Source organism: Juglans microcarpa x Juglans regia, chromosome 5D (assembly GCF_004785595.1).
Source record: "Juglans microcarpa x Juglans regia isolate MS1-56 chromosome 5D, Jm3101_v1.0, whole genome shotgun sequence".
NCBI lineage: Eukaryota > Viridiplantae > Streptophyta > Magnoliopsida > Fagales > Juglandaceae > Juglans > Juglans microcarpa x Juglans regia.
Genome location: NC_054602.1, coordinates 9,915,773 through 9,942,076, shown reverse-complemented (window position 1 = coordinate 9,942,076; position 26,304 = coordinate 9,915,773). Strand labels below are relative to the sequence as shown.

General features: G+C 38.8%; 1 protein-coding gene and 2 pseudogenes across 1 annotated transcript; all 3 read left to right on the top strand.

Annotated features, from left to right (window-relative positions):
• Positions 1-6,951: 6,951 nt before the first annotated feature.
• LOC121266012 lies at positions 6,952-7,793 on the top strand (annotated as a pseudogene).
• Positions 7,794-7,983: 190 nt separating this feature from the next.
• Positions 7,984-9,804, top strand: LOC121266009 (annotated as a pseudogene).
• A 14,311-nt stretch (positions 9,805-24,115) lies between these two features.
• LOC121266008 (premnaspirodiene oxygenase-like) lies at positions 24,116-26,045 on the top strand. Its single transcript, XM_041169694.1, has 2 exons — positions 24,116-25,020; positions 25,152-26,045. The coding sequence occupies exons 1-2, from the start codon at positions 24,121-24,123 to the stop codon at positions 25,782-25,784; spliced, it is 1,533 nt and encodes a 510-aa protein (XP_041025628.1). The 5' UTR covers positions 24,116-24,120; the 3' UTR covers positions 25,785-26,045.
• Positions 26,046-26,304: the final 259 nt, after the last annotated feature.

The window sequence follows — 26,304 nt, the reverse complement described above, 5'->3', positions numbered from 1 at the left end:
CGTTCTTAAGGTAAGAAACCGAGAGGAAGGCAGTGGCTTTGTGAGCCCATCAACAAGCTGGTCCCGAGAAGAGATAAATGACACATGCAGTGCTTTTGATTTAACTCGATCTCTAACAAAATGAAAATCTATTTCCATGTGTTTAGTGCGGGAGTGAAGAACTGGATTTATTGAGAGATAAGTTGCCCCCAAATTATCATACCATAAAGCGGGGGGATGAGAAAGAAATACACCAAGATCATTGAGCAGTGATTGTATCCAAAGTAGTTCAGCAATGATATTGACAAGCGCCTTGTATTCAACTTCGATACCTGATTGCGCTACTGTTTGTTGCTTTCTAGAGTTCCAGAAATGAGATTTAGAAAAACACAATAGCCACCAGTTGAGCGACGGTCATCGGGACACTTTACCTAATCAGCATCAGAAAATGCATAGAGATGATAAGAATTGAAAGGCCGAATATGTAAGCCATAATGGGCAGTGTGTTTGAGATACCATAGTATTCTCTTCACAGCTTGCCAGTAAGGTAATTTAGGAGCATGCATGAATTGACAAACCTTGCTCACAGCAAAGGCAACATCAAAATGTGTAAGTGACAGATATTGCAAACTGCCAACAGTACTTCTATATAGAGTGGGGTCAAAAAACTCGAGACTGTCATTTTGAGAAAGATGAGCGGAATAGGCCATTGGAGAGTTCACGGGTTTGGCCAAATCCATGTTGGTTCTTTTCAAGAGATCAAAAATGTATTTGGTTTGAGATAAATCAAATCCAGTGGGCAGTTTATTAATCTCAAGACCTAAAAAATATCTAAGTGAACCCAAATCTTTTAATGGAAAGGATATGCTAAGTGATTGAAGAATATAGGAGATAACAGTTGAACAAGAACCAGTGAGAATAATGTCATCTACGTAAACCAAGATAAACATAGTGACAGAGTGATGATTGTAAACAAACAATGAAGGGTCGACAATGGAAGCAATGAAACCAAGCTCAAGAAGTCGGGCACTCAACTTGGAAAACCAAGCTCGAGGTGCTTGTTTAAGACCATAGATGGCCTTATTCAAGCGACACACATGATTGGGGTAGTCTGGGTTGATGAACCCAATTGGCTAAGACATGTACACTTGTTCTTGAAGGTCTTCATGGAGAAATTCATTATTAATGTCTAATTGTCTAAGGGATCAATTTTCAGTAACAACAACAGATAAGATGGTGCGGATTGTAGTGGGTTTAACTACTGGACTGAAAGTTTCAGATAAATCTATACCTGCCTGTTGATGGAAGCCCTTTGCTACTAATCGGGCCTTGCGCCGTTCGATAGAGCCATTAGAGAGCCTTTTTGTTAGGAAGACCCATTTGCAGCTGACGAGATTGGTGATGCCAGTGGAGGGAACTAGAGTCCATGTGTTAGTCTGCAAAAGAGCTTGAAATTCGTCAGACATAGCGGTCCTCCATGGCTGATGTTTCACGGCTTCTGTGTAAGAGGTTGGAGATTCAGGAATAGTGCTGGTTGTGGTTAAGTAGCTGCGAGGGGTGGCCATAAGACTGTGTCGTCAGTGAACTTGCGAGGACAAGTGGAGTTTGTATGAGATCTGGTTATGATGGGTAAGAACGTAGGAGATGTGTGTGAGGGGTTTTCGAAAACTTCAGAAGAGATGGAAGACGATCTAGAGAGATCGGGAGCAGATGTGTTTGGGTTTGGGTTCTTATCGGGTCGAGATGTGGGATTAGAGGATGAAGTGGCGGGGCTTGGGTGGATATTGGGCCTAGATGAGAGAATGGAATTTTAAGGAGGTGGATTAGGAGTGTTTTGAGTGGGAGTTGGGTTGTGGGCTGAAGGAGGCCTTTGTAAGGGGAGTGTCGAATGAGTAGGAGAAGAGGTTAAGTTGGGAGGTGGGCCAAGAATTGAGGGAAGTTGAGTAGAGATGGTCTGAAGGTTAGTGTGTGTGGACGTGGGGTAGTGGGCAAGAGGAAACTGAGATTCATCAAATACCACATTTCTTGAAATATAGATTCTTCCAATAGAAAGGTCAAAGCATCGATATCCTTTACGAGAATCGCTATAACTAATAAACAAGCATATGGTGGATCTAAGGTCCAATTTATGCTGGTTGTATGGTCGAAGATGAGGCCAACAGGTAGTGCTGAAGACCTTGAGAAAGGTGTAATCAGCTGGCTTGGAGAATAATTTTTCAAAAGATGATTTATGATGAAGAATGGGTGTAGGGAGCCGATTTATTAGATAGACAGATGTATGGAAGACATTAGCCCAAACTTTTTTAGGGAGAGATGCATGAGCCATGAGTGCTAGTCCGGTCTCGACTATGTGCCAATGTTTTCTCTCTACGGAACAATTCCCTTTGTTTGAAGCAGTGACTAAAGAGATTGATATTCCCCACCCCAATCACTTTGCAAGGATATGATTTTGGAATTAAAGAGTAACTCAACATGAGCTTGAAATTGAATAAAGACTTTGACAACATCAGATTTTTATATTAAGGGAAACTACCAAGTATAACGAGTAAAATCATCTAGACAAACTACATAATAATGAAACCCATCTCTAGAAATAATGGGGGCAAGGCCCCATACATCAGAATAGATGAGTTGCAATGGTTTGGTGGAATGTTGATAAGAATCCCGAAAGGTTTGGTGGAATGTTGATAAGAATCCCGAAAGGGTTGTTGGGAGCTTTTGGCTTGGCAACATGCTGAACATTTTGAAGAAACATCACGAGTAGAAACTGGCAGAGAGTGAATGGAGAGGATACGGTGGAATAACTGAAGAAAAAGATGACCCAGTCATGAGTGCCACTGAGAGGTGGTGGTGCGCTCGCAAACAAGGGCCTGAGGAGACGAAACCGGAGCTGGAAAGGAGTAGAGACCATCATGGGTGAGGCCACAAAGGAAAAGGTTCCCCGTCTTTGAATCCTTCACAAGAAAATGAGAACCATGAAACTCAAAGAAAACAAAGTTGTCAATGCAAAATTGTCGAACCGAAATTAAGTTCTTGGTGATATGTGGTACGTGTAACAGATTTTTCAAAAAAGAAGAAGTAGAAGATGTAGGAAAAACAGAGTCACCAATATGTGCAATCGGTAGAGCATTTCCATCACCAACTCGGATTTGATCATTGCCACCATAAAGGGAGGATTGAATGTTGAGATCTAAAGTGAGATGATTTGTGGCAGCGGTGTCAGGGTACCAAGATAGGTCAGGAGATGAGCTTGAGGTAGTGTAGTGTGCAGATAAGTTTTTAGGGGGATCACTTTGAAAAGAATAGTCAAACCTAGAGTAGCAACGTATGGCAAGATGGCCAACTTTGCCACAGATTTGACATGTTGGTTTGTTGTGAGGTAAAGGAGATGGAGAGTGGGGTGATTGAGGAGAATCAGAAGGTGTGTGACGTCAGCCAAGACCACGGTAGCCACCTCGAAAGGAGGAACCACGATTGAAGCCTTGGCCATGAGTGGAAGAATTTGAGGTAAAATTTGCCAAGAAATTTGTTGGGGTAGGAAGATGATTGGAGTGAGAAAGTCGATTTTCATGAGTAAGAGTAGTAGGCTGTATAATTCTTCAGAGGAGAGTGGTTCAACACGAGCTGTGACAGAGGTCACAAAGGCATCGTAATCACTGTTTAAGCCAGCGAGAAGGTAGGAGATGAATTCAGGGGAGGAAAAGGGAGAACCAATAGCACTCATTGTGTATGAGATATGTTTTACTTTGCCAAAGTAATCTGAAATGAAGGAGGAACCTTTGGAAATTGTGGCTAGCTGATAACGTAATTGAATGATGCGGGCATGGGAGTGAGAGGCGAAAAGTCTTTCAAGAGCAGCCCAAGCATCTCGGGCAATTTGGTGACCAACAACTTGGGCAATGAGGTTGTCGGAGAGGGAGGAGATTAAGGCACTTAGGATGAGCTGATCTGTTTGAAGCCAGGTGAGATATTCTGGGTTGGTGGTGATGTTATCCGCAAGAAGGCGAGGAGGGGGCTGGACAGAGCCATCCACGTAGTGAAAAAATCTCTATCCTTTGAGATAAGGTATCATTTGAGTGTGCCATAATAGAAAATTATCATTAGTAAGTTTTACAAAGACAAGGTGGGAAAGATGAGGAAGAAAGAAAGGAATGGGTGGGTTGGAAAGTGAGGATTAAGGAGAAGGACGAGGAGGAGGAGGGGGAGGAGGAACTTCAACCATATGAGACGCTAGTCTTCGAATAGCTTTGGTACCATGTAAGACTTTTGTATTTCAGATATTCATCTTCCTTGATTATAAAAGTTTACACAGTGCTCTATTTATAGAGCTAATGATGTCGAGAGTAGTCTGGCATTTTAACAAACTTGAGGTTTGCGTGATTCTTATTGCTAGCTGTACAAAATATCTATAACAGAAAATATTCCCTTTTGTACAAGCTGTCCATATTTGTTTCCTTGATTTACTCTTCTGAATAATTAGCTTAATATTTGACAGATTGTATAGGGATAACATTAGCATATACGTAGTTCTTTCCATGTATAGAATCCCTTTGTACAATTTATATAATAGAGAGCAATCACAAGGCCAACTATTCGGCCATTCATACAGCATTTTTTACTTATCTTGACATGGTATCAAGAGCAGGTTGAATTTTTTTTTCTCTCGATTTCGTTGTCACCCACGTGAATAATTTTTTTCTTGGTTTCGTGTGTCGGCATCTTCTGAGTCTTTGCAGCACATCTCGGCACCTTCTATTTCTGGTGTATCACACTCGACGTCAAAGCTTCGTGTTTTCAGGATTCTGTTTCTGGGGTAGTCTCTGTCAGTAGCTTTTGTCTCAGTTTTGGGCATTTTTGGCACCCTCTCAGTCTGTCGACATGTTCTTCTCCTAGAGTGGCGTCTTTCGGCAGCCTCTGTTTAAGGTCTTGGTATTTTTTTTGTTCTCAGATTTTTTTTTGGGAGTCTTTTTCCTAGATTGAATGGTTTTGGAATATTTATTTTTTGGTTTGGGTTTTTTTTTTTGGCTTCTCTCATTTGTCGGTAGCAAGTCCTTCTCTTAGTTCCTTTAATTTTTTGGATATTTTTGCTTTGTCTCAGGTTCCATTTATTTGCAATGGACTCTGCACCTGTGTGTGTCAAGTTTACAGGCAAAAATTAATCTACTTGGACTTTTCAGTTTGAACTTTTCCTCAAGGGAAAAGACCTTTGGGGCCATATTGATGGCACAAATGTTGCACAAACATCCAACACTGACAAATCCAAGGATGTTGTGTCTTCTCCTTCTTGGGCCGTGCTTGATGCTCGGATCATGTCTTGGCTTCTTGGTTCGGTGGAGCCACACATTGTCACCAACTTGCGGGCTCATCGCTCCTCTCAATCCATGTAGAATTATTTGAAGAAGGTTTATCATCAAGATAATGATGCTCGTTGCTTTCAGTTGGAACATGCAATTGCCATGTTTCAACATGGTAGTCTTTCCATTCAAGACTACTACTCGGCATTTTTGACTCTTTGGCATGAATATACTCATTTGGTTATAGCGAATGTTCCTATTGCCACTCTTTCAACTATTTAGAAGCTTCATGAGATTAGCAGGCGTGATCAGTTTCTTATGAAACTACGCCCAAAATATGAATCTGTTCGCTCCTCTCTACTGAACAGATCTCTTGTTCCCTCTCTTGTTATTTGTTTTGGTGGGTTACTACGCGAAGAACAACATCTTAGTACTCAAGCTATTATGGAGCAATCTCATGACAGTTCCAGGATGACAACTGTGGCTTATGCTGCCCAAGGACAAGGATCACCTATGACTTCTAAAAATTTGCAGTGTTTTTGCTGCAAGGAATATAAGCATATTGCTACCAATTGTCCTAAAAAATATTGTTCTTATTGCAAGAAAAATGGTCATATTATCAAAGAATTTCGTATCTGTCCCCAGAATCGTCAGGCCCAAGCATTTCAGACTTCTGTTACTGTTCCTCCCACAATGACTTCTGTAGCAAATGACTCTTCCTCAGGTGCTTCCTCTAATCTTGCACCTCCTACCGCAACTTACTGCACCCCTGAAATGGTGCAACAAATGCTAATTTCAGCATTATTTGCGATGAGATTTCAAGGTAACAATTCTACTACACTTTAGTACGTAGACTCGGAGGCTTCTAATCACATGACGAATACTCCCACAACTCTGTGTCATGTTCGGCCCTATGCTGGTCAATCTGCCATTCAGACTGCCAATGGCAGTTCTCTACCAATAGCTGCTGTCGAAGATGCCTCGTCTACATTTACTAATGTGTTTATTGCTCCTCATCTTTCCACGAATCTTATTTTTGTTGGTAAATTAGTTGATAACAATTGTGCTGTTAATTTTTCTGGTGATGGTTGTGTTATGCAGGACCAGGAAACGGGGGAGTCGATCGCGAAGGGACCTAAAGTGGGGCGCTTGTTTCCACTATTTTTACCTGTTCCAACATTTTCTCCAGTTTCTTCTATTAAGTCTTTTGCCTGTAATAATGTTCCTGGTCTGAGTATAGTGTGGCATCGTCATTTAGGCCATCTCAATACTCAGATCTTATCTCATATATTGCACTCTGACTTTCTTGATAATCAAGAACGTTCTTCTTTATCTCTTGAGTGTGATTCTTATAACTTTGGTAAAAGTAAAACTCTTCAATTTCCTTTGCATGCTACTAAAGCTTCTCGCTGCTTTGATCTTATCCATGGTGATGTTTGGGAACCATCCCCGATTAGTTCATATAAAAAATTTAAATATTATGTGACTTTTATTGAGTTTACCCGGAGTTTAAGTTTCTGGAAGGTTCTTGCAGTTGAGGCTGGTCATCGTGTGCAGCTGAAGTGGAGCCGTGAGGCATGAATGAGCTGGAAATTATTGGTTTGCTGTCATAGATGACAACTGCTTTGATCTTTGCATAAAACAAAATTAAAAAAGTCAACTTTTCACCAGATCTGGGTTCGCTTTCCCGATCCGCGTGCTAATTTTCAATGGCCGCTCCACCTGCTAGAGCTCGAGCAGATTACGATTACCTCATAAAGCTCCTCCTGATCGGTGATAGCGGCGTGGGTAAGAGTTGTCTTCTTTTGCGTTTCTCGGATGGATCGTTTACCACTAGTTTTGTTACAACCATTGGAATTGATTTTAAGAACTTGATGGCAAACGAATTAAACTTCAAATTTGGGATACTGCTGGTCAAGAGCGGTTTCGAACAATTACAACTGCATACTATCGTGGAGCCATGGGTATATTGCTTGTTTATGATGTCACTGACGAGTCATCTTTTAACAACTTTAGGAATTGGATTCGTAACTTTGAACAACATGCTTCTGACAATGTCAACAAGATACTGGTTGGTAACAAGGCTGATATGGATGAAAGCAAAAGGGCTGTTCCTACCTCAAAGGGCCAAGCTCTTGCTGATGAATATGGAATCAAGTTCTTTGAGACAAGTGCAAAGACAAATTTAAACGTGGAAGAGGTTTTCTTTTCAATAGCTAGGGATATTAAGCAAAGACTGGCAGATACTGACTCAAGGGCTGAGCCGCAGACGATAAAAATTAACCAACCGGATGCGGCATCAGGGGCTGCTCAAACTGCACAAAAATCAGCTTGCTGTGGATCTTAAACAAATCGTGTGGAAGAAGGGGATCTCAAGGATACAAGTTCAGGGCTACCATTTTGATTGGAAAAACAATATAACTATGTCTTCGGTTTGTATTGTTATTATCTTAAGATCACGCCTCAGTTGGGTGTGAATGGTAGATCTTCGAATTTTAATTATATATTATTTATTTACCATCGAAAAAAAAAAAAAAAACTTTTAACCAGTCCGCTCGTGGAGAAACTATAACTTTGGGACAATAGTGAAAGAAATTAGAAGAAAAATCGCATCTTTCCCACCTTTCTTCCATTATGCTCCAATATTCATTGGCTCTCATCACCACCTTCCTCCTCCTCTTCCTTTGATTTGGCTCCTAAAGAGATGCAGAAGATCATCTAAAGTTCAGAAATTGCCCTCGGGACCCAGGAAATTACCACTTATTGGGAACTTGCACAACTTGGCTGGATCCCTACAACACCATGCTCTACGAGAACTGGCTAGAAAATATGGACCGCTCATGCACCTGCAACTGGGTGAAGTATCTGCAGTTGTGGCGACATCCCTCAGGATAGCGAGAGAGTTCTTAAAGACTCATGACCTCGCCTTGGGGAAGAGGCAAGAAGTTTTTGCTGCCAAGACTTTGACCTATGATGGCTCAGGCATTGCCTTCTCTACATTCGGTGATTATTGGAGGCAAATGCGAAAAGTTTGCGTCATGGAACTCCTGAGTGCCAAGTGGGTCCAATCCTTTTCTTCTCTTCGAGGAGATGAGGTTTGCAATCTCATCGAGTCCATCCGCTTATCTTCAGGATCAACGATCAATTTTACAGAAAAGATTTATTCTTTAACAAGTATCATCGTATGCAAGGCAACTTTTGGTAGCAAATGCAAAGATTCTGATGTATTTATATCGTTGACTAGGGAAGCAATATCCGCAGCAGGAGGCTTTGACTTGGCCGATTTGTTTCCTTCCAAGAAATTTCTTCGTGTGATTACTGGAACGAGAACTAAAGTAGAGGAGATGCATCGGAAGCTTGACAAGATCTTGGAGAGCATCATCCATGAGCACAAGGAGAACCAGAAGAGTGCAGAAATTAGCGAGGTTGAACCGGGGCAGGAAGATCTTGTAGACTTTCTTTTGCGCCTTCAGCAAAGTAGCGGCCTTGAGGTCCCCATTACAACTAAGAACATAAAGGCTATCCTCTGGGTTAGTATGTATATCTGCTATCATGCTAGAGTTGAAACCTAAGTAATTCTTGGGTTCATTCACACTTGTTGTCATTAACATATTTCTCTTTTCTTAAGAACAATCTGTGAATATTTCCAACTTCATTCCAGGACATGTTTGCTGCCGGAATTGATACTTCATCAACCACAGTTGTTTGGGGTATGTCAGAAATGATGAGGAACCCTACTGTTCTGGAGAAGGCACAAGCTGAGACAAGACAAGCCTTCAGAGGAAAAAAAAAAGATCCATGAGAAAGACGTTGGGAATCTAAGTTACTTAAAGTTAGTTATTCAAGAAACTCTGAGGTTACACCCACCTCTTCCCGTGTTAATCCCAAGAGAATGCACAGAGCCATGCGAAATTGATGGATATGAGATACCCGTCAAAACTAAAGTCATCATAAATGCATGGGCAATTGCAAGAGATCCTGTATATTGGAATCGTGCTGAGAGTTTCATGCCAGAGAGGTTTGCTGGTAGTTCAACTGATTTCAGAGGGAATAGCTTTGAATATATCCCTTTTGGTGCAGGGAGGAGGATTTGCCCGGGAATATCATTTGGTCTTGCCAATGTTGAACTTCCTCTTGCTCAACTGCTGTATCATTTCAATTGGGAACTCCCAGGCAGGACGAAACCAGAGGATCTGGATATGAGCGAAACCGTTGGTATTGTTGCCGCGAGGAAAAAGCCCTTGTATTTGATTGCAACTGCATTTACTCCTTCACTTGACGAATCCCGCGGCTGACTTCCAGGCTCCCTACACGATCTGGAAAATGAAGGAGGTATTATATCATATAATCCGTTTATATCGGATTTTACCCTTCAGCACGTTAATTAATCGCTGTACTAGAAGTTAAAAGTGTATTCCAGATAGTATTTTCTTGAAGAATCTTTAGTGTTGATTGCCGGAAAATTCATCTTTCATGAAGGATTGTAAAAGTGAATAATGTATCTGCATGCCCAGGCAAGGTTTTAATCTTACGTGATCTTTTGAGATTCATGGTAATTGGTTGCCTCCACGTTAGTTCCCAACTCCAAATCTCGCCTGGCCTCCTATGATCTGGTTGTGTAATATTAGCAGCGCGCCTCTGTAAAGATCTGACAGCATGACCAAGTAGTCACAAAACAAACAGGAAATTGCTCTATAGACCTTGAATTTGGTTTTCTATACAACTCCGTACAGAAGATAATGATCACCAATTATTGGATAAGGCTCAATATCTCAATAATTAGACTTATCATGTAAACTTAAACTCTGTGTTCTCCGTTATATATATATAATAGACAAGGGACAATGTAGGGTGCACAAATGTCCACCCACATATGCACACTCCAAATGAGTTTTTCTTTTTTCTTTTTTCTTTTTTTTTTCTTTAAGTAATCTTTAAATATTCTTAACTACTAAGAAAAAATTAAAAAATATATATAAATTCACTAATTGTCACTTTCTTAACCATTAAGAAAAAAATAAAAAAAATAAAAATATATGAATAGAGACATTTGATAGGCATATTTAAAAGTCATATTTTCTGTTTGATTAATTATGTGATGGTGACTAATCATCTACTTTGCTCCTTTTTTTTAAAAAAAAAAAAAAAAAAAAGAGGACGGCATCTCTAATTTATTAAAAGAACCCTCACTTGTGGCGGAAGAATATCTTTATAACAATCACCAAAAAATTCAATATTATCAACACGCCTCATAAAATAAATACAAATGCAATTATGAAATACACACATAAGGTAAATTGAGTTTTTCCAAACGAATCCATCCTCCAAGCTTCTGCAGAAATTCCCTCTCATTATTCCAACTCTTACTTTCACCATGCGCTCCCAGTTTTACATAAAATCAGCTGGAGAATTTCCTTCCCTAAAAATATGAGAGAGAAAAGTTCAAATCTTGAAGGCCTTGCAAAATCATATCCCAGTAGTCCTCCAAGTACCATATTCCACATCTACCTTGTTTAAACCAGTTAATCAGGACCATAGAGTCTATTTCGATATCCACCTCCATAAGACCCATCCTCTTGCAATGTTTGACACCTTCCAACACACCCAAGAGCTCGGCATATTTATTAGGCCCTGGAGGCAACGAAATAGAGTATGCAAGAAGTAAATTCCCAGCATAAACCCTTATAACCCCATCTGCACCAGCGACACTAGGGTTTCCTAGTCTGCATCCATCCATGTTCATCTTCACTCTTCCCTCTCTTGGTTTCATCCATTTCACCCCCCCCCCCTTTGCACATTTGTCTCTCAGCAGCAGGCAGCACCGTAGGAATATTTAAATCCCGAAGAATCAACCAATCCGTTCTAGGAGTTTAGCCACTTTCACTAAGCTTTGACCAATGAAAGAAAGCCAATACTTATCTACCCAGACTTTCTCCACCGAGACACTAAAGTCTTCCATACGAGCCAGGCAACATCTCGCCCAAAGTCTCCAACTCACAATAATTGGTAGAGAACCAATCAGTGTGCCGATTTGTGTGTTGCGTTTGGCCTTCCGAAACCAATACTGGATATGATCTTTCCAATTTCTATGTCTTACATTGACAAGTCCGAAATGTCTTCCACATGTTCTCCATATTTTCTGTGCAAAATACCCTGCAAACAACACGTGATTAAAGTCCTCGTACCCTCCTTCCTTGTAACAGTCACACTTATGCACTATATTAATCACTGCTCTTCTGATACGATCATCTACACTTAAGCAGTCATTAAGTGCCTTCCACACTTAAGCAAACACTATGAACTTTTTTTTTTTTTAAAGGAGGACGACACCTCTATAACTTTATTAAAAACCTTCATTTATGGCGGAGGAAAAACCCCAAACAAATGAAACAAAGAACAATGTAAAAAACATCAAAACAAAACACAAAAGCAATCTATAGCCTAATACTAGGCAAACCAAGAAAATCCAACCGGAGCAAACCCTGAACACGGTGAGGCAAAATCATCAGAGCCAATGTATGTACAATTTTTTCCCTCTTCCCCCTGTCTTGCCAGAGAATCCGCTACCTTATTACCCTCGCTAAACTGATGTGAAACCATGTAATAAATACCATGAATCACAAGATCCTAGCCGTTAGCCTCCCCACCACAAACGAAGCCCCCAAATACCAAATCGGAAATGTTCCCTCCACAAAACCAGTGATATGTAATAAGTCTGATCCCCTTATCAAACGCAGCTTCTTAGACATGAACATAATAGATTTTTCAAAACTAATTTTCTACCTAGAAAATCGTTTATACAGCACTAGCGTCTTGAGAAGCCGTCTCATTGATCTTCTATTACCATTAGTAAAAATCAATAAATCATCCGCACAGAGAAGGTGTGAAATCAATAGAGCCCCCTTTGGATGATAGAATCTATCAATCTTCCCATCCTCGAAACTGTTTTTTAATAAATGAGATAAGACTTCCTCCATAATAATAAATAAGTCCAACGATAACAGATCCCCCTTGACGTAAACCTCTTGAGGGTTGAAAATAAATCCTTATAAGTACCATTCATCATAATGGAAAACCAGGGAGACTTGACCCAATTTTCCACTAAACCACAGAATTTACTAGAAAATCCAATAGCATACATGACTTTTAGAAGAAAATTCCAATCCACTGAATCATACACTTTAGTTATATCAATCTTCACCATCACATTCCCCCCCCCCCCCGGTCGCCGCCGCGGAACTTTTTATTAATCGACTACACCATCTCCTGAGCAATGGTAATATTCTCAAAAATACTTCTCCCAAGTATAAAAGCACCTTGCTCAGGAGACACAATCTGAGAAAGAAAACTAGTCATGCAATTCACCAAAATCTTCTAAAAAATCTTATAGGCCACTAAGCATAGGCTAATAGGCCTAAACTTATCAAAACTTCTTGGATCCTGAACTTTAGGAATCAAAACAATGAACGACGAAGAATAAAAATGTGGCAAAGAACTACCTACAAAAAAATCTCTTGCCGCCTCCATTAGGCCCCGGACTACCCCATTTCAGAATCGATTCCACTGCATTTTTAACCTCCATTTCCAATGGATCCCTACACAAAAAACGTTCTCTTCTTCCAAAATAACCTTATTGAAAAATTGTGAAAGATCAACATGATTGCAGGGCCTGTCCCCATTAAGAAAGTTTCGAAAATAATCAACTATCGATGTATGCACTTCCTCCAGTGAACTAAGCCTTATTCCATTGTTTAATGCCATCAATGAAACCACCACTTGACTTCCATCTCATAATAGCATAAGCATGAAAAAATTTCAAGTTCTAGTCTCCCTCTGAAAGCCAGTTCTTCTTTGCAATCTGTGCTAGCCAAATCTCCACATTATCCTCCCAAAAGCGTAATTCCGCTTGAGTGGCAAGGAACTTAGCTTCCAAGTCAAGACTAGACCCTTCTTGCATCATGTCCTCCACTTGCTCCAACCTTTCTTGTAAGCCCGTAATAGTCCTCTGCACATGCCGAAAAACACTCCTATTCCAGAATATCAAAGCCACCTTGGTTTTCTATAGCTTAGAAGCTAATTTATAAAGCCTTGACCCTAATGCGGGCTCGCTCCAAACTCCAGCCAAATACTCATGAAAAGAGTCATGTTTGCACCACATGTTTTGAAAACGAAAAGGAGAGAGGCCATACTTAATTGATAGATTCTCAATAGACAAGATCATTGCACAATGATCTGAAGACTTCCTAGACAAAAACTCCAAGGAAACCGACGGAAAACTCCTAAGAAAAGAGAAGTTAATAACACCACGACAAAAGACTACCACTAGACAAGATCTCAATTAAGCCACGACTGTTTAGACAACCACTAAACTCACCCATATATACCATGGATCTAGGATGCCCTCAAACTTTCTCCCCATCAGTTCTAATTGCATTAAAATCACCAACTACCAACCAAGGTTGTTCCTCAGTCTGAACTCTCTCTAAGTCTTGCCAAAGCTCCCTTCTTTCAATATAAGAACATTTAGCATATACAAATGTCAACAAAACACGCTTGTTACCCTTCGAAAACCACCCAGTGATCATTTGGTCAGACATATCCACTTCTTCCATCTCAAAAATATCCCGCCAAAAAATCCACAATTTCCCACCCATGGCCTCATTAGAACAAAACTATGGAAAACCAGAAGAGCTAGCAAATTTTTCCATTTTGTTCTCACCCTCAAAAGGTTTCAAAATAGCAACAATAGACACATTAAACTTTCTGATCAAACTTCTCAGCTGTTTACTGGACGTGCCAAAACCACGTTCCAAACCAAGAGATTGCCTATCATAAATTCAGTTTAGAGGGCCGAGATAAGACCCTTTTGTGACTATCTCACTGCACCCCTACACTGCAATTTTCTAGCACCAAAACATCCACACTTAGAGATTCATAAACCTCCTGTATGGCAACTTGAATACTACACTCACCATACAACAAACAATCTCCTCCTTGTGGCAACTCAACCCCTATCCCATCACCCAAAAAAACACCAAAACCACACTCTTCCTGCAACATCACAAATTGGCTATTACCCTCCATCGGCACATTTTCAACCACTTTCATTGTATCTAATATAGCCTGTTCACCCTCCACCCTGTCCTCTCCCGAATCCTCTGTCGTGTTCTCCTCCCTCACCTCTTTTTTATCAGTAGGAAGAATATGTACTAACTGCACATTCCCACCCTACGATCCACTTCCTTTCTTAGTAGGGCCCTGTTTGATTACACCCCGTCCATCTTCCTTCAATTGACTCACTTTCGGTAAACCAACATAACATACCACATCCGTATGACCTCACCTCTTGCATTTATTGCAATAGAACTGTAATTTCTCATATTTACCAATTTGCCAAATTTTCTTATTAGCCACCACAATTGGAAAACCCTAGATCAATTCATCCAACAGATCAACCTCTACACAAATCCTCGCACTTGTTGCCCTGGTTCGATTCATCGTAGCATTATCAGTCCCAAGGTACCGACCAAACCTACTAGCAAGAATTTGAAGACAATCCTGGCAATAAAGATGCATCAGTAAAGATGGCAAAAAAATCCACTGCGCCGCGAGTGAGGGTTCCTTATTAATATCAAATTCTTTAGTCCAACAAAATAATCAAAAACTACACCCATCTATCATCCGACCTTCCCTAGCCCATCCATGCACAAAATCTTGTTCGCTATTCATATGTACTAGCACATGATGATCGTCCATGAAACAAATCGTCGAAATCTCCAACAAACCCCAAGTCTTCACAATCGAGGGCCTAATAACATCAATCGAAGGCCTGATTCGAAGAAACTTTAAAACCAAAGCAAAATGACAAAACAAAAGTCTTCTGCCACCTTATTAATTTCCACTTCCATAAAAATGAATCCCAGTTCTCCATGGACTTCAACTGGTTGCCTCATAGTCATCTTAAAACCTGAACTTAACTTCGTTTCAGACAACGCTTGAACGTAAGTCCTTTAAGACCCATGCACCCCACCATGCAAATCCCCAGAAATACCAACAGTATCCGAAAGACCATCCAATCTAGGCCCCAATGGTGCTTGCAACACCAGAAGGCCTGAGGGAGCTGCCATATGCAAAATCCTAGAAGAAAATGGCTAAATACGCCAAAAATAGAATGCTCCGTGAAAGACAGAAAATCAGTTTTCCACACACACACATACGATAAGGCTTCCTAGACATCACAAGTGTGAGATAAGATGAGAGATATAATATATAATGTTTCTCTAAGTTGCATTAATGTCCTGGAATAGTGTCATAAATACCTATGCATTCTCAACACTCTAATTAACACCTTAAAAGAATCATTTTACAAACATACATGAGCACTGATGCATTATTGAAAGAGAAATTCTGCTTTGCGCACCTTACGTGGCTTTTAATTTAAATGAAACAGATCATTTCATTAAAGTGAAAAATAGAAAACAAAACTTGACGCCCCCTTCATCAAAGATTCAGAACATCCCCTTCCTCAGAACACTACAAATACTTGTTCCCTTCTCAAATCAACTTCATTGTAGCCATCACCGTCACCATTGCGTGCGTAGCTCCCCATCACCACCAATATCGCCATCCCCTTCCTCAAGAGAGGACCCCCTGTTCCTCAAGCTCGCCATTGCCAAGTACTCAAGTTAGGCAAGGAAAACACAACTTTTTTGTTCCAAACAAAAAGCCACACTTGCTTATTCTAACATCACAAAGCATGTACTAGGCACAACAAAGTTTAAGATGAGATAAAACAAGTTCAAAAATCATATTTGCACAGAGAGCATGAAGAGTAACAACATACCTAAACTAACTGGATCTTACTGTTTGGTGTTGCATTTGAAAAATCAATGGACTAAATTAATAGTTTTTTTCTTACAAATTTAGTGTTGTCATGTTAAGAACCCTATCAGCACACTATAAATTGTTTTAAAATATAGTCTCAAAGCCATCACCCTCCTCAAGTCAAGTATTACCAGAAAAAATTACATATCCTTTCCTGATACTTTTACACAGCCCCACACTTGTGCTAGCCATGTACCTCATTTATACAACACCCACGCCAGCACAACTAAGAAACCTTCCATTTCTAACTGAACTAATAGTTTTTTTCTCTTGTATGCAATGAAGTTATCTTGCCCATAAAAATACTTTTGCAAAAAATCTACCTTACGTACAAGAAGTGACCCTCATTGATTTATCCAATAAGCCTAAACACTAGAGGAGCTTGTCAAGCCCCACAATCGACAAACGACTGCGATGAGAAATAAAAGGAGAAATGGAAAAATAGAGAGCCAAACCAAGTCAAGCACAACCAACAATGGAAAAACATAGAGCCAAACCTTGGATGAGAGAACGTCGATGGGCAGTGGATGAGGAGGTTGTCAATGGGCAGTGGAGGAGGAGGTCCCCAATGGGTGCCAATGGGGAGGGTGTCGATGGGCACAACCAAGTGAGTATTTCTGATTTCTCGTCTTTGAAGACCAGAGGCAGTGGAAAGTTTTTTGATTTCTTGTGGTTGAGGATGAGAGGCAGTGGCTATTTGGTCATTTAACTGAAATACACGTGCGCACTTGTGTAGGACTGCAAAGGAGTCCTAGAATGGGGACTGTACGTAGCACAACTAGGGTCCATTAAGTCCAATTGAAGTCCCCACGGTGAATGGTGAGTTCCAAACTTCCAATGCCACACTGTTGACAATTTTTGGTATGTTGCATGAACTTGGATCTACCATTTTCTATCAAGTAATTTCAAAACAAAACAAAATATTTGAAAAGCATGTCTACCACCACCACCACCCTTCGTTGGCAGTAGGAACCGTAAGCCACTACCTTGCACCACCACTATTCGTCCTCTGTAAACCATCGAGAGTCTATGTTTCACCACACGAAAACAGAGCAAGCACCTATATTTCTAAAGCTTCTCCACGCATGCTGCCACCCTGCACCATGAACCCCAAGCCACCACCGCATGTCCAGGAGGCCACTATTTCCCCAAGCCAAAATTGCACGTCGGGAGCACCCACTACCCCCTTTTCACCACCCTTAAAGCCACCACTTTCTCATAGAAACTCCCACCACTTCCTTAGTCCTCGGCCAGCCCAGCTCCTTACTCCGTCGCTTGTCCCCTTCTCTCTTGGTGAGTATGGACTCTCCTCTTCTCTCATGGTTTTGGTCTGGAGGTTTGTAATTTCATATTAATAAATTATATTTGCAATCGTGGAATGCTCAAGTGTTATGTAATCTCTTTGAAAAAAATGAATAAATATGGAATCTCCATGAAAAATAACTAATTTTATAATAGTAGACCCCACTCTTTTTCAAAAAGATTACTCGGTGCTTGTACACTCCACGACTATATCTAGTATTACTCTTTCACTTTCTTGGTGTAGACTACCTCCATGACACTTTATTTGAATATGGCTATTAATATTAGAGGGATTGAATTAATAATGTATTGTAATGGATATTTTTTTTTTGTCTTAAATCATGTGGTGATGTCTACTTTCCAAAATAATAGACAAGAAACTTACAAAGAAGTGATAACTTATCACTTTGCCTCGAAAGTGTTTCTCAAGTTTTGTGTATGTATTAAAACAATGAGGATCCCAATGTCATATGTACTATTATCTTTGCTTTTCCGTTTTGGGTTAAATTATCACTTGTTTGAGAGTTAAGTTGATGGAAATAGGTGAATTTATCTACGCATATTAAATCACCACTTATTCAAAGTGCTCTCTTTGTGAAGTTTGCTTGGCAGTTCCTTTCCCAGAATTCTCTGTGGGCAAGGTATTTTAGGGCTAAATATGCTAAACATGGGATTGTGGCTGAAGCTGGAAGGGCTTGTTCTAGGTCTATCTTTTGGAAGAAAGTGGCAGAAAAATTCTCGTTGCTGGTCCATAACTCAAGGTGGAAGGTTAGAGAGGGCAATATATCTTTTTGGTATGATAAATTCATGGAATGTGGAACTTTATATGAAATGGTGGAAAGTATTAATGAACCGAATTTGCGTGCGAAGGATTTGGTGATTAATAATACTTGGGATGTCCACAAGATGAATCATTTAATTGGTGAGAACTTGACTAGAGAGGTTGTTAATTCTGTAGGCAGTTTGCAATAGGCTCAGGATACTATGATTTGGCTGTTGGATAAAAATGGGTTGTTTTCCTCCAAGTCGGCATGGGACATCATTCGAGTGAAATTCCAGAAATTGGACTGGTCTTGTTGGACTTGGAGCAAGTGGATCCCAAAAAAAGTTTCTATTTGTATCTGGAAAACAGCTTTTAATTGTCTTTTAGTGGATGCCCAAATTAGAAAATGTGGTATCCCCTTGGTATCATGTTGTAATTGTTGTCATGGGGGGCATGAGGAAGATCTGGAACATATGATTAACAAGGGAGAGTTTGCGATGGAGGTGTGGAAGAGAGTATATGCGGAATTGGGCATTCATTTCACTGCTCTACAAGGGTGAGAGGAAAGAGCTCAAGGACTGTTTAATAGAGCTTCTCGGCACTCCCAGATGGGGATACTATATTTGGTGATCCCTGTTGTGGTCATTTGGCAATTGTGGAGGCTGGGCTGCAAGGTTAGAAATTAGAATGGAAGGTACTTCTGAATCCTTTTCTTTGGTTGTTGGAAATATCATGTACTGGCTGAATCATATTGCCAGCAACGTGAATAAAGTCAAGTGGTTTTTATGTGTGGATAGAGCTCTGATTTCCAGGTTGGGTGTAAAAGTCATGGAACCAAAAAATTGTAGTGCTCGAGTTGTGAAGTGGGTTAGACCTCCAAGGGGAAGATTAAAGCTTAACCTTGATGGTAGTAGCTTAGGGAACCCGGGACTCGGTGGTGGAGGGGACATTCTTCGTGACTGCAGTAGTGAACTGATTTTTGCTTATTCTAAGTCGTTTGGTGTTTGTTCTAACAATGAAGCGGAGCTTCATTCGGTATTGGAGGGCATTATTAGGTGCAAGGAGTTGGGTTTATTTTCTATTGATATTGAATGTGATTCTTTGGTGGTGGTTAATTGGATACTGGCTAAAGCTTGTATAGTTTGGTACCTTTGGGATTTTTGGGACAAGTTGATGATTTTACTTGGAAATTTTGATTACAATATTAGTCATTGTTTTAGAGAAAGTAATCAAGTTGCAGACTGTCTTGCTCGTGAGGGGGCTTATATGGTTAGGGAGGCACCTCAATTAGGCTGTGAAGCCAGAGGGTTGTATAGGTTGGACTGGGTGGGTTTGGCTAACATTCGTTTGTCTTGAAATTTTTTTATCTGGGTTTTTTGGCTCTTAGGCTTGTTTTGTTCCTTTATTGGATGGGGGTTTTGTGCTTGGTTGGTTTGTATTTGGGTGGTCATTTTTTGTACACCCCCAGATGCTTGGCTTGTAAATTGTGATTTTCCTCCTCCACAAGTGAGGACTATTAATATACTTGGGACGGGGCCACTCATTGGGGCTTCCAGCTCTTAAAAAAAAAATATCACCACTTATTTCAAAATTTCAGTTAATGGGAATATGTGAATCTGATTATTTAACTTGTATTCTAACATTTATGAGTATGTTTTTTCTCAAGGTTCCGGTGACTTTCAACATCTTTGGATCAAAAGAGTCCAAAGCTGTTGCCTTCTAGCTTTTGATAAACTACTAATAACAGCAGTTGAAGTTCAAAATTTATCAAAGAACCATTTAGAACAGTCACTGGTTTCTCTTCTGTATTTGATAGGGCTCCACTATTTCTATGCTTTCATCACTTTGCTTCTTGTCCTCTCTTTGGTTTAGTAGTTAAAGGGTGTGCAGAAGATCTAAAGTTCATAAATTGCCCCTGAGGCTATTGAGGTTGCCGCCAATAGGAAACTTGCACAATTTCACAGGCTCACCACTGCTCTGTGCTCTTTAAGTATAACTAGCAAGGAAATATGGACCCCTCATGCACATACAAGATACAACAGGTTGAACTTTCTGCAGCTGTCATATCATCCCCTACGATGGCCACAGAGGTCATGAAGACCCATGATCCTACCATTGTGCAGAGACCAGAACGTTTTGCCCCTAAAGTTGTGACCTATGATGGAACAAACATTGCCTTTTCTCCATGTGGTGATTACTTGAGGCAAATGCAAAAAATATGTACATTGGAGCTTCTGATTCCAAAGATGGTCCAGTACTCTTCTCTTTAAGAAAAAGAGGTCTGTAATCTTGCAAATCTTCGGTATCACTAGTCCACCCTGCTGAATAATTTTCCTCTTTTCTGAGTGCCATTATTTATTGGATATCGAACGACAACAAATGCAAAGATCAAGAGACATTAATATTGTTGACCAATGAAGTAAAATTCTATGACAGGAGTTTTTGATTATTCCCTTCACTCGTATTTTGTTGTGCTACGTGCGGCAATTATGATGAATAGTATGGAAAAGAAAAGTAAGAAAAACAGACAGATTTAACGTGGTTTGGCAATGTGCCTACATCCACAAGAGCGGGGGCTGAATTTTCACTCCACTCCGCTCTGCTTCACTCTCGACATCAACAGTTTTCTCTATATACGTATTCCACTCAATATGAGCCACATACTACAACATATTTCTCCACACAATTAATTGGATGAGAGATTGATTAGAGGAGGTTTTTATCGAAACTGACAAGATCTTTAGAAGACATCATCAATGATCATCGAAAGAAGCAGACAAGTGCAAAGACTGGCAAGGGTGAACCAAAGGATGAAGATCTCGTCAAAGTATTTTTAGGCTTTTGGCAGAGTGGTAACCTTGGTGACACACAGATATATAAAGATTGCATAGGTGAAAGGAAATATCATAGCAGAGAATCAACTTAGACCCCCCTAGATTCTCACCTCTCTCTGTGAATATATATTTTCCAAAAAGCCTATTCTGGCAGTACAATATCTTCCTTCACATGCAGGTTACATATATACTAAAGCTATTTGAGAAGAACAAAGTGTTATTATTTCTTTCAGTTCAGAAGATATTACTATTGGCTTGATCTTTACTTGGCAACACCAGAACTGTATTTCATATTAGACTGCAAGTTTAATTTTGACATATTTTATCAAATTGCAAGTAGTCACAACACAAACAGGAAATTGCTCTATGGACCTTTAATTTGGTTTTCTATACACTCCAATGGTTTGATTAAGTATGTGATGGTGACTAAATCATGTACGTATGCATAACTCAATAAAACATCACGAGTGTGACATAAGATGAGAGATATAATAGATGATGTTGCTCTCAGTTGCATTAATATCCCGCAAAAGTGTCATAAATACCCTAGCATTCTCAACGTTCTAATTAACACCCTAAAAGAATCATTTTACAAACATTCATGAGCACTGCTGCATTATTGAAAACCAGGGCTGAATGCGAGCTACTTTGTTTTAGTTTTTCCTGTTGGCTCTGCATCAGATGGTTTTGGAATAATTTATATTTTTCTCCAAATTAGCTATGAGTTTATGTCTCCTAAGAGGATTGGCTTAGCCAAATGATATTAGCTAAAATTTAGTCAATTAAGGGCTCAATTGGATACAGAAACTATCTTGTCTCATCTCTTCTCGTCTCGTCTCATCTCATCATTACAATTTTTTTAAATTTTCATACAAAATATAATAAATAATTTAATTTTTTTAAATCTCAAAATAATAATAACATTAAAAAAAATATTTTAATAATATTTTATTCAATTCATCTAAAATCATCTCATCTCATCTCATCTCACTATCTAAACGAAAAATAAAAATCTTCATACCTTGAATTAGATAGTTATTTTATTTTGATGATTTAGTACAGTGATTCAATAAACATAGCGATCCACAGTAACATGATATTATGATAACCATCCTTTATTTTATTTTCTCTCTCCAAAAAACTCCTCCCACCAGCGAATCATCCCTCTTTCTCAATCCTGCGTCTATCGCAGCCCTTTCTGTTTCTCCTTTATTGAGCGTTTGATCCTCCTCATCCTGGTTCTCCAAATTTATATCACCGTCACAAATGAGACAACTTTAAAGTACCTTCATATTAAATAGCAGGTATACTAATTTTGACACAGACATTCTACCAACTTAAGATTAATGAGATTTAAAAAAAAAAAAAAAAAAAAACCCCTAAGATTAATGAGGAAGACGTGACGGGAAGTGATGAAATGAAAATATTTTGTTTTTCTAATTTATCTCCTGATCGTATTAGGTTGTGTTTAAATGTTAAAATGGATTGTGTTGAGTTGAAATAATAAAATATTATTAAATATTATTTTTTAATATTATTATTTTGATATTTAAAAAAATTAAATTATTTATTTTATTTTGTGTTAAAATTTAAAAAAATTATAATAATGAGTTGATAACTAAACGTAATATATAAACATTAGTATGGTTAAATATAGTCATTGGTTGTGCAAGTGTCATTCACTTTTTCAAAAAAAAAAGAGTTGGATTTATCTTAATTTTTTTATATGAATTTCATATTTTTTTATTTTTTTATTTTTAAATACACTATATTTACGATAACCAAACGTAATATATAAACATTAGTATGGTTAAATATAGTCATTGGTTGTGCAAGTGTCATTCACTTTTTCAAAAAAAAAAAGAGTTGGATTTATCTTAATTTTTTTATATGAATCTCATATTTTTTTATTTTTTTATTTTTAAATACACTATATTTACGATAACCAAACGTAATATATAAACATTAGTATGGTTAAATATAGTCATTGGTTGTGCAAGTGTCATTCACTTTTTCAAAAAAAAAAAAAGAGTTGGATTTATCTTAATTTTTTTATATGAATCTCATATTTTTTTATTTTTTTATTTTTAAATACACTATATTTACGTACTCTATAATTATAAATATAATTTCAAGTTTTTCATCTCTTTAATTAGTCAACTTAAGCAGATCTTTGGATTTGAAGGTCAATGATGATCAGACAGTCTAGACATGTTGGAGATGGGAGAACAAACGATGCAGGCTGGAAAACTTTTCTAATTGAGGTATTATATTCTTTAACTCGGGATGTAAAGTATACTATTTACATTACGTAAATGATAAAATTTAATTTATAAGATTTAAATTTTAAAATTTATCTTTTAATTAAAATTAAGTCATGTAAATATTTTATTAAGTATATTCTATGCACCGATTTTGTTAATCATAAATTATGAAAATAAACAATACAAGAAAACTTTCCAACAAACGCTGAGATGATTAAATTCCTTTAGAATCCAAATCATGTATTATGAAATCTTCGATAAGATTAATACACAGTAAGACGACGTGGCCCAACAAAAACAACATAATTCGCTATGAAAATTATAAAGGTATTAAATCTCGTATCAAGGGCTGTTAAGATAATATGTAAACTAATCGATCACTGGAACGCAATAATTGTGTTAAGATAATATATTCTTCTCCGATCGTCTGGGTCGTGATGACTGCATTGATCTTTGCATTAAACAAAATTAAAAAAAGTCCACATTTCACCGGTCTGCTTGTGAAGAAATTATTGGCTGGTATGAAAGAAAGATAAGGTAAGATAAGATAAGATAAGATAAGATAAGATGAGATAATTTTATATGATTTGAATAAAATATTATAAAAATATTAATTTTTAATATTATTATTATTTTAAAATTTATAAAAAATTAAATTATTTATTATATTTTATATAAAAATATAAAAAAGTTGAATACGGTACGGTGATTGATTTTATATCCAAACCACCCAATTTTGGGACTATAGTGCAAGAAATTAGAAGAAAAATTATCTGCGTCTTTCCCACCTTTCTTCCATTATGCTCCAATATTCATTGGCTCTCGTCACCACTTTCCTCCTCCTTCCAGTTCCTTTGATTTGGCTCCTAAGGAGATGCAGAAGATCATCCAAAGTTCAGAAATTGCCCTCGGGACCCAGGAAATTACCACTTATTGGGAACTTGCACAACTTGGCTGGATCCCTACCACACCATGCTCTACGAGAACTGGCTAGAAAATATGGACCGCTCATGCACCTGCAACTGGGTGAAGTATCTGCAGTTGTGGCGACATCCCCCAGGATAGCCAGAGAGTTCTTAAAGACTCATGACCTCGCCTTGGGGAAGAGGCAAGAAGTTTTTGCTGCCAAGACTTTGACCTATGACTGCTCAGACATTGTCTTTTCTCCATTCGGTGATTATTGGAGGCAAATGCGAAAAGTTTGCGTCATGGAACTCCTAAGTGCCAAGAGGGTCCAATCCTTTTCTTCTCTTCGAGAAGATGAGGTTTGTAATCTCATCGAGTCCATCCGCTTATCTTCAGGATCACCGATCAATTTTACAGAAAAGATTTATTCTTTAACAAGTACCATCGTATGCAAGGCAGCTTTTGGTAGCAAATGCAAAGATCCTGATGTATTTATATCGTTGGCTAGGGAAGTAATATCCGCAGCAGGAGGCTTTGACTTGGCCGATTTGTTTCCTTCCAAGAAATTTCTTCGTGTGATTACTGGAACGAGAACTAAAGTAGAGGAGATGCATCGGAAGCTTGACAAGATCTTGGAGAACATCATCCATGAGCACAAGGAGAACCAGAAGAGTGCAGCAATTAGCGAGGTTGAACCGGGGCAGGAAGATCTTGTAGACTTTCTTTTGCGCCTTCAGCAAAGTAGCGACCTTGAGGTCCCCATTACAACTAAGAACATAAAGGCTATCCTCTGGGTTAGTATGTATATCTGCTATCATGCTAGAGTTGAATCCTAAGTAATTCTTGGGTTCATTCACACTTGTTGTCATTAACATATTTCTCTTTTCTTAAGAACAATCTGTGAATATTTCCAACTTCATTACAGGACATGTTTGCTGCCGGAACTGATACTTCATCAACCACAGTTGTTTGGGGTATGTCAGAAATGATGAGGAACCCTACTGTTCTGGAGAAGGCACAAGCTGAGATAAGACAAGCCTTCAGAGGAAAGAAAAAGATCCATGAGAAAGACGTTGGGAATCTCAGTTACTTAAAGTTAGTTATTCAAGAAACTCTGAGGTTACACCCACCTCTTCCCGTGTTAATCCCAAGAGAATGCACAGAGCCATGCGAAATTGATGGATATGAGATACCCGTCAAAACTAAAGTCATCATAAATGCATGGGCAATTGCAAGAGATCCTGTATATTGGAATCGTGCTGAGAGTTTCATGCCAGAGAGGTTTGCTGGTAGTTCAACTGATTTCAGAGGGAATAGCTTTGAATATATCCCTTTTGGTGCTGGGAGGAGGATTTGCCCGGGAATATCATTTGGTCTTGCCAATGTTGAACTTCCTCTTGCTCAACTGCTGTATCATTTCGATTGGGAACTCCCTGGCAGGACGAAACCAGAGGATCTGGACATGAGTGAAACCGTTGGTGCTGTTGCCGCGAGGAAAAAGCCCTTGTATTTGATTGCAACTGCATTTACTCCTTCACTTGACGAACCCCACGGCTGACTTCCAGGCCCACTACACGATCTGGAAAATGAAGGAGGTATTATATCACATAATCCGTTTATATCGGATTTTACCCTTCAGCACGTTAATTAATCGCTGTACTAGAAGTTAAAAGTGTGTTCCAGATAGTATTTTCTTGAAGAATCTTTAGTGTTGATTGCTGGAAAATTCAGCTTTCATGAAGGATTGTAAAAGTGAATAATGTATCTGCATGCCCAGGCAAGGTTTTAATCTTACGTGATCTTTTGAGATTCATGGTAATTGGTTGCCTCCACGTTAGTTCCCAACTCCAAATCTCGCCTGGCCTCCTATTCTAGGGTGTGCGTGGATGTTACAGTGAGTTGAGTTGAATTGAGTTGTGATGATAAAATATTATTAGAATATTATTTTTTAATATTATTATTATTTTGAAATTTGAAAAAGTTGAATTGTTTATTATATTTTGTATTGGAATTTGAAAAAGTTGTAATGATGAGTTGAGATGAGTTGAGATGAGTTGAGGTGAGTTTGGTAACCAAAT